Genomic DNA, 9,959 nt, shown 5'->3' on the forward strand with positions numbered 1-9,959 from the left:
TTTTTAATACTGTACGTTCTAAAAAAAAATAGATTTGACCAAATCTGATTCAAACTATGCTCTTTGTAATATCTTATTACATGTTACTGTGTAATCAGAATAATTACTTTTTAATGTAACTAATAGCAGCACTGCTCAGAATATGAAGCAGTTGAAATATTTAACGTTTTGCTTCAAATGCATTTTTTTACTTTTAAGCTTAAACAACTGATAAACTGGCATTCTTTATAATATCATTCAGATAAATGTGATTTCATGTGCCACAGTAAGTGACGACAGTTACCAACGGTGATGGTAAACATGCGTCTCAGTGTCACTGTGGATGTAGCAGACTAACGTTATATTGGGCCCCTGTGGTCTTCTTGCTATAGTGTAGTGAACACCGGGTTTCTGTACTGCATGACTTCTGAAATCGTGTTGAGCAGCACTTCTGTACATTTGCTTTCTGTATAGCAATATAAACATCTGTATATAATCTGCTCCTATTGCACTTCTGATTAGATGCAAACTGTTAGCCTGTATTTATACATGTGTAATGACAATAAAGATGTTTTATTTGAATGACCCCACTCACTTTAAGCTGAGAATAAAAAACGTTGCCTTGGGAATACATGTAGGTGTGTTAGGGACATGTGCAACTACTTGGTCGAAGAGCTGTGTGTAAAAAGGTAACATTTCTTGTTATTGGGCCGTGTACTATGAGCAGCTTGAAGTCAAGCCTCTGGGTTTTTGCTCTAAATGGGAAAATCCAAGTAACAGAAAGGCCTATAATACACACAGCGTGAGGCATTTTAGCTGTTCTTTGTGTCACTTTCAGAGCTACAGGCCGGCTTTGACTTGAGGCTTTTATGAAAGCTACTTCTGAATATGCTCACATGCTTAAAATACTGCTGTAAAATATCTCCTTTTTACATTGTAAAACCAGATGGCAATATATTTTTCATAATGTTCTGCTGGATCTTTTACTAACAAAAACTAGAATTGTTTATAGGTCGCTAAAATGAATATCCAGTGCAAATTTCACAGAGATAATTGAAACCAATTTTTAAAACAATGCAAACATCTACTTAGTAATAACAAGCTGTTGATAATAGGCTGTGATCCTGTGTTTTGATAAAGTTGCTGCGCAGTGGTCAAAGAGCTTATTAACCTCTGTTTACTACCTCCAGTAATTTTCAATATAGATTATCACGTCTTCAAAAATGCACAAAAAATAAACATCTAATTAAAAATCAGCCCACTGAAGTCTACCAGCACCTTGTGTGAACGTCTTATTGATATTTGAGTTACAGATGTGAAACATTCAGAATTCATGATGTGGAATTTATTTCTTTTATTTGTTTTGAGTGCTGTGGCACATGCTGCAAATGCAACTCATTTTCACAAGTGGCAAAATATTTCATAGCTGATTTTTATAAACACTGTAAATAAGCCCCCTATTAGCCGACATGGATGGCTAGAGCGATACGAGCTCCCTTTAGATGTGAGAATATGCCGCGTTTCATTTTCCATATGTATTTTTAATTCGGAGGCATAAAGCAAAGACACCCACATTACCTCTCTGAACCTCCCAGATAAACAGGCAGATCCGTGCACCGGAAAAGACTGATGAGACGGAACAAAATGTTTATCCTTTCCTACATGTATGCAGCATTTGCTAATCAATAGCGACTCGTGATATTTGGCTTTTTCCTGTCTCATTTGTTCGTTCTCTTCCCGTTTGGTCCATTATGTCTCCTTTTCTCTTTCATGCATTCCTGTCTCTCCTTTCCATTTCTATCATCCCCCATTTTCCTCTCCTTTGTCCTCTCACCCCTGTGCGCCCACCCCCTTCTTCTCCATCCCCTTGTCCCTCTTTTTTTTTAATTTACTCTCAACTGCTACTCTTTTCCTGCTGTCTTTCGTCTCCTGCATGCACCACAGTAGCTGCCTCTAAGGCAATCAAACAGTGGGAGTTTTCAACACAGCAGATGCGCTGGATGGATGGGAGGAGGATGAGTGGAAGAGGTTGAGGGTGAGCAGCACGCAGGCTGGATGCTTGGAGGAGAGAGGACAACCTACACTGGTCTATTTTATGTCAGAAAGCATGCCAGAATAAAGCTTCTTCGAATCATCCACAATCAGTTTTCAACAGTTATTGATTTTAAAATGTTTAAGACTTCAGAGGGCTTATATTGAACAGGACTTAGCCCAAAGTGCTTTTAAAACTCAAAGTTTTTACTTTTATATCTCGTAGCTATAAATGATAATGTGACAGTACCAAGAGTCAAGCGTTTGCCATCCAGCATCTTCTGCATACAGGCACACACACGCAGCTTTCCCTCTCAAATATTGCCCGCTCTCCTCGCTGCTGTTATTGTTGTTTCTTCCACTGCCATGCTAATTAATGCAAGACTCCAATAATAATGTATAAGTAGCAAAACATAATGCCAAAGCCTCAGGGGAGCCAACAGCATAATTACACAACGGATTAAATTGCAAGACTTACATTGTAATTAACGCTGTGTAGCTTGTAAAGCATCATCACGCGCATGTTAAATGTTAAAAATGGGACTGCTTAAGAGCTTCCTATCACTTGACACATCAAAAGAAATGTGGAAACTACAGCTAAGCTATAAGAGGAGTAATTAGTGGGATAAAAGAAGACTTGTGACGGACCACACTCCAGGCGGTGCATGCGAGTGAGGGTGTGACAAACAAATAAATAGAAAACATGTTACTTCTACTTAAAACCTGTTTGTGTGTGACGTTGTGTGCTTGAGGGAGAAAATTAAAATGCCTGTCTGTGTTTGCTCTCTTCAAAATCTCTTCTAAATAATCAAAATCTTCCTGTCGTCTCATTTTGTCAGGGAAAGAGACAGAGGGGGACGTTGCTGTCCGTGGTGCTGAAAGTAAAGACGCCGGAGCCACGCACCCCTCGCGCTCACCACAGCAGCCCCGTCCTCCTGCTGGTTACACGGGCTTCATTTGGCTCCATCCTCTGTGCATGTATTGATTAATTATGATTGGCCCAGCAGGTGGCGGAGGGCTAGCTTTCACACTATTAACGGCGGCCTCTGCTGTTGTTGTCTCTGGAGAAAGACGTCTCAAACATCTAATGACCGACGGTGCAGCTCATGTTCGACTTATATGGGCAAGAACATTCAGCTGTCACGCAGTGTGGTCGAAAAGCAGAAAAGCACAGGTACACACACACACGACAAATACACAAACAGGCGTTACCTGTATAGTTTGGCGATTGTAGACTTTAACTACGTGGAAGTTAAAACTGTAAATTCCTTTCCGTGGTGCAATGAAGTTACTTCTCTCTTCGTCAAAATTCCTCCCAACATTTACAAGAACCTGAAAGACAGACAGACAGAAAGAAATTCACTGGTACAAGCGCTTTGTCATGCTGTGCGAAACACAACTGCAACCAACTCAAAATATTTTTATTTCAAAACTGACTTGACGAGGAAACAAACTAATTTGTGCTGCCCTTTGGGAGAAAATGGATTCTTATACAGCCAAATGCTTCATCCAGAATTTCTTCTATTGTTTATTTGGTGTGGAATTGACTAATCCATTCAACCCACGTGTTTCTGGAGCAGACACCCTGTTAAGACTCTTGTGCCCCCCGCCCCAGACCACACACTCAGATTCACTCATGTAGATGGAAAACTCTCTGCTTTTTATCGGGGATTTTTCTCCTTGTCAGAACTTCTAAACTTTATGGGGACTGGAAGGGAACTTGATCGAGCTTTCAAATGAATTTTTCAATTATGCACTCCTGCAGCCAAATGTCTGATTTTATGGATGGAGGCGAATTATGACGTGAAATTGAACGGCAGTTTGAGGGAGAATTAACCTTTAACGGCAGCCGGGTACGATCTCACTCTCGTGACCTTCCCTTACTAAATTATTTGGAGAGATGTCAGTTCCCATATCCCACCCCGTCAGCTCAAAAAGTTGAGATATTGAAAAGCCTCGCATACCTGGCTACACAGCCACTTTACCAATAAAATTTACTACCTAAAAAATGAATCCACAGTCTGTTATCTCCGACAGCCAACACCACCGGAGACACGATGCATCTGCGCACAGCTCCGCCGCTGTGGTATTATCTATCCCCCAAGTTAACCCGGATACTTGTTTTTCGTCTTTCTAATGGTCTTACGCAACATGTCTGTTGACTAAGTGGAGTATTTGTTGCGCACATTCTAAATTCGTAGTTTGCGAGAAGGCGAAGCGGAATATCTGTGGTGCTCTAACGTGCAGGGGGAAAATGCCAGTTTTATTCCTGACGCCTTTGTGACATCGACTAAATTATATTTTACCCCCACCCCCGCCATCAGTAGTAAAAACTGTCTTCCCAGCATATTAATACGGTTCACCTAAAACAGCACGCATTCTATAGTCTACACAATAAAACAGATCATCTGAAACTTTTATGTCTTACAACATTCCTTCTTCAGGTTGTAAGAAGATAAAAACAGACAAACACTGAGCTGGAATCTTTTTTTCTTCTCTCTGTCACATTGGACTATATCTTTTGTCTCCTACCCGATCGAAGTAGATGACCATAGTCCGGTTGCTCATCTCGGAGGGCTCGTGGTTGGTGTTCCTGACTGCGGAGAACGCCACCTTTGCGCTTCCCGAGCGCACCGAGATCCCGAGCGCTGTGCCCGTGGGGTCCGAGGTCGGGTTGGAGTCGCACACCACGAGGCACTTTCCCTCCAGGACGATTGGTTCCGTCTCGTTCTGAGCGCGGACCGGACTCGCCGCAAGCCACACGGCACTTAAAAGGCAAAACGCCAGCATGCCGGAACCGAGCAGTGAACTTGTTCAGGTCTTCACACCTCAAACCGGAGTGGGTCTATTCCCCTTTTTTAAAAAAAATGTCAGGTAGGAAGAGTTTCCCACTGTTCCTCGATTAACCTTAAAAGGTTCGTTTTACAACTAGGTGCTACTCCGCTTTCTTGGATTTAATTAGCCTAACGTGAACTCCCTGGCGGAGTGTCTCAAACCCAGATGGTTTAGTTTTAGGCGTCTCTGCTCCTTTTTTCAACAATTGCTTTATTAACCCGTATCTCCAGGCGAGTCCCCAGTTTTCACCTGTTCCTTTCCTGTTTTCCCACCTCTCGGCAGCTTATCTGTCACTTGGAAACACAGTAAGGGAGAGTCGTGCGCGCAGCGGAAGGGCCCTGGACGAGTGACGAGGCAGCAGAACTCATAGCGCAGAGGGGGGAGCTCCGTCTGCTCTGTCGCGCGCGCTTGAATTATTGATATGGGGGATATGAGAGTTTCAAACACAAAAGGCTCAGAAGGGACGCGGCGCGCGAGCGAAAGATGCTCCCGCCCAGGTCCCACTTTTTCTTTTTTTTATCTTTTTTATTTCCACAGACCCCCCCCCCCCCCCCCCCCCCCACACACACACACACACCCCTCCCTGCCTCTGTAACGGAGACTCATCATCGGATTAGCGCGTGCGCGTCTTCGATATTTTCCAATCACTGCGTGCGGACCGCCCCCTCCCCGCCCCACTACTTAAGAGAGCCTCTCTCCTTTTCTCTCTTTCTGTCCCTGCTCCATCCCAAACTACTTCAATTTCTTTTTTACAGTCTATCTATCTATCTATCTATCTATCTATCTATCTATCTATCTGCAGACAGACAGACAGACAGATGTGTTGAAATAATGCAGAATGTGCCAAATGAGCACCGCTGGGAAATAAAGACAAAAACATCACGAGTCCTTTTTTTTAAAGATCATCTTAGTGATTTAGTGTCACTGAGTAAAACGTAGACTTTTACTGCCCTGCAGTGGCGCTAGGTGTATCGATCTCCAAAGCATCGATGCATCCAATACAGTGTTTAAAGTATCGATGTCGTGCCAATAGAAAAAAAACATAACTGGATCCTACACATATAAGATCACAGACTGGTTACATGAACCAGGGTTGCAGTATTTTCTGCGACTACTGTTCACATGAAGTATAATCAGAAGTATCTTATATTCCACTCAGTTAGCCATCACATCACTTACTTCCCTAAGTGAGAGTAGGCCTACATTAGTTCTTTATGGCAGTGTAAAATATTGATATGCATATGCCACTGTATATCGTGGCTGTGCTTTAAAAATCACACTGCTGTCAGTTTACAGAGGCTCTCACTTCTGCGCTCTTGGTATTTGTCATGGGCCTGAGCTTGTATATAAAACAGGACTCTGCGTTGTGTTTTTAAGAAGACAAGGAGTCTCTGATCGATCGTTGCCACTTTATTTCCTGAATGGAAACAACAGTGTTGTATCAGTGCACAGGCTCGCCACCAGAGATGGGCAGTAACGTGTTACTGTAATCCGATTACTTTTTTCAAGTAACGAGTAAAGTAAGGGATTACTATTGCAAAAACGGTAATTAGATTACAGTTACTTTCCCATAGGAACGCTGCGTTACTGCGTTACTAAAACCGTGATTTTTTGCGAGAATGTCTCATGACAGTGACATACTGGCAACAGCTGTGTGCAGATCAACAATGGATCATATATCCAGTGCAGAGAGAGTATGAGCGTGCAGCGTTTAAAGCGTGGAAGTACTGACCTTACTTTGAGTTTGATTCCATAAAAAGTGACAAAAACATTAGTGTCGCTGTGCGTGGGAAGAAAACTTCTTTTTACAGCGAAAAAAACCCCTAAACTTCCAAACAAGCACCGAGTAGCTACGACGTAATGGGAAACTCACAGAGAAACTCGCGGATTCTTCCACTGACTGCGGCACACCTGCACCAGGGTAAACCTCCGCCTACCCCACTCCTGCTTTATAGGTGAAAATAGAGCAACAGGACCGCTGAGTCTTTGACTTTATTTATTTTCTGCTGTGTTTTACTTGCATCTATTTCAAAGAGTGAGTGTAAACACAAAAAATATTTTATTTTATGTGCTGGAATGTGCAGAAAATAGGTTTAAATGTTAAACTAATTTCTTCCAGTCAGAGAATGTTGCATATAATTAAATTTTTGCTTGATGCATAAAGTTAAAAGATTAAAACTAATAAAACAAGTTAAAAAAAGAGACTTTTCCATTTGATTACATTTTGTATGATGGATTATGCAGAAAAAGTAGAATTGGGTTGAAAGATCTATCGCTTTATCACCTTTTCAGGTTGTAAATCGTGTTTTTAAAAAGTAACTAAGTAACTAAGTAATTAATTACTTTTGAAAATAAGTAATCAGTAAAGTAACTGGATTACTTTTTTGGGGAAGTAATCAGTAATTAGTTACTGATTACTTTTTTCAAGTAACTTGACCAACACTGCTCGCCACACACCACTCCGCACAGCCCACTAAGGCAGAACATCCCATTAGCATTCCGCTTTAGCATACAGTTTTACACAATAATAAACAAATGAAAAGTACATAAAACTGGTGTTAGACATGTGTCCACTAAGCACTTATTACACTCGGTGCCCATCAGCTAATCAAACATGTTTTATGTGTCTGTACTACTTAGCTACATCGTGTGCGGAACAATACAACTCACCTCTCGTATGGCTACGGCAGACTGGCAGCGATTACTGCAGCCAGCCTCACCTAACCAGCCACACCGAGAGGGGGGGGCGCTGTTTCCCCATTACACTGGCAAGTGGAATAATACCACATAAACACTGTTACACTTGGTCACACACTTCAACCAGTTTTTGCCAGCCAGTGTGGTTTTGTTGGTCACTCTGGCGTAAATATCACACCCAAGCTGATCGCACAAGTGATCAATGGGGTTGAGGTCAGGACTGCAGGCCGGCCATTCCTCCACTCACAAATTCTGGAGGTCCCTGACAAACCCTACCCTGAGGGGTTGGGCGTTGCCATCTTTGACGATAGAGTTGGTTCCCAGACTGTGGATATATGGGGTGGGCACTGGTAGTAGACTCTCACCTTAATATCTCTCTGCACTGAGACTTATTCACCAGCCCAACGCAGCGCTTGAAAGGATATTTTGTACTCATAAAACAAACAAACAAAAAAACATGGAACGAGAATGTCGTTAGTTTTAGTTTGGGTGTGTATCGTCAAATTAGTGATCCCAAGCTGCCAGATGAAGCTTTGCATCACACTCTTATTGAGCACTGACATGTTTACATGACTGTAAGTTAAAGACCTTCAGAAAGTAAATGGTAAATATGTAGAAATATAAAATAATAAGAAAAACAAAACTGTAATAATCCTGCTTCTTGATATAGATAATAATTTAACTCTGACATATAAAATCTGTTAACCTTATAGCTACGTGTACATTGCTAAAAAACAACAACAACAAAACCTTTTTTATTTAGAGTATAACATGAAGTCAGTTAAACCTCTGGGGCCTTGGTCTGGTCAGGTAAGTAACAGAGGAGATTTCAGCATCACTGGTGTTAACGAAATAACACCAGGTGCATCAGAGGGGTAACAACTAGGCAGCTACTCCAGGAGAGCTGCACAGGACAGTAGAGCATCCTCGAGCCATCAGCAGCCCTGCATTATTCCTACAAAATAACCTCCAGCAGGCCACTGGTGTGAATGTCTCTGACCAAACAATCAGAAAAACAGTGGCCTCGTGAAGTCGTTCAGCATGACCAGTTTGGTGATGGTGATGATCTGGGGATGCACAGACCTCTACAGGCCTGGCAACTGCAATCCTTGGACCCACTGTCAGACTCTACACTGGTGCAGTGGGTCCTGGGTTCCTGCCAGTACACAACAATGCCCGGCCTCATGTTTTGACAGTGTTGGGAAGGTTACTTATAAAATGTATTCCATTACAGATTACAGATTACATGCAAAATGTATTCTGTAACGTATTCCGTTACGTTACTCGATGAGAGTAACGTATTCTGAATACTTTGGATTACTTAATATATTATAATGCTGTTTACAACTACATGAATGTCCTATTGCTGTGTGATTTATTACTGTTACTGAAGGTCCGCGACTCCAAACCGGACCTCTGGCTAATACGTCGGGTTCGTGTCGGGCTCGTAGCCAAAAACTAGCTTTACTTTGTTGTGTGGGTCAACTTTGCTAGTGAGAGACAGAGAGAGGCGTTGAAAGGCTGCTCCAACGGAACTTATTGTTTCAGAGGAAAACAGGAACACAGTGTACAGTTGAGTCTTAATAACTTACTTACAGCTGGGCTCGTCAGGCACTCTTCTTGGCTGCAGTGGTTATTATTATATTTACATGCTTCCAGCTCCCGTTTCTGCTCGGTGACAGCTCGTACTTTTCCTTTTTCTCCCTCCTCGCGCTCACAGACACATAACGTGTATGGCAGTCCATTCTCCCTGCAGCACGGACTACACTGCCCATCAGGCTGCATGCTTTAGGGCGATGCCTGTAGCATTCTGCCTGTTAGCTTAGCACAACAACAACAAAAAAAGGCGCTCTCTCACCAGGAAACACACAGTCGCAGAGAGAGCGTCACCATGGCTGCCGCCTGGAACAACAGAGCATAGCTATCAAACAAACCCAAACAGTCCTGACCCGCCACAATATAAAACAGGAAAAGACCGCTGTGTAATCCATTTATTTCAACAAAGTAACTGTATTCTAAAAACCAGCTTTTTAAACGGTAACTGTAACGGAATATAGTTACTCATATTTTGTATTTTAAATACGTAACGGCGGTACATGTATTCCGTTACTCCCCAACACTGAGTTTTGATCATGTGGTGCGGAGTATGCAGTTCTTGGAGGATGGTGGAAACAAGGCCACCAAATGGCACCCATGCACACCTGATCTACAGCCAATAGAAAACCTCTGAGAGTTCTGTTTTGGTCCATCTGACATCACCAGGTTGAACCGCCCAGGAGCTCAGTGATGCCCTGCTCCAGATCTGGAAGTACAGACCCCTCAGGACGCTATCCATCGTCTAATTAGGGACATCCGCCAACATTGTCTGGCATGTGGGGGCCGTAGAAAATTAAAACTAATATCCAAAAGTTTGTTGT

General features: G+C 42.5%; 1 protein-coding gene across 1 annotated transcript in view; it reads right to left on the minus strand.

Annotated features, from left to right (window-relative positions):
- cbln1 (cerebellin 1 precursor) overlaps nt 1-5,282 on the minus strand; it is a 30,375-nt gene extending 25,093 nt beyond the window's left edge. The window contains exons 1-2 of the mRNA XM_085281408.1: nt 4,543-5,282; nt 3,223-3,342 (exon numbers count right to left, since the gene is read on the minus strand). Coding sequence (XP_085137534.1) covers nt 3,223-3,342; nt 4,543-4,800 — 378 coding nt within the window. The 5' untranslated portion in view covers nt 4,801-5,282. The remainder of the gene's footprint in view (nt 1-3,222; nt 3,343-4,542) is intronic.
- Nucleotides 5,283-9,959: the final 4,677 nt, after the last annotated feature.

This window comes from Mchenga conophoros, linkage group LG7 (assembly GCF_057382185.1).
Source record: "Mchenga conophoros isolate Kocher_MC1m ecotype Shallow Benthic linkage group LG7, M_conophoros_male_GT1.1, whole genome shotgun sequence".
In the NCBI taxonomy this organism is placed as follows: domain Eukaryota; kingdom Metazoa; phylum Chordata; class Actinopteri; order Cichliformes; family Cichlidae; genus Mchenga; species Mchenga conophoros.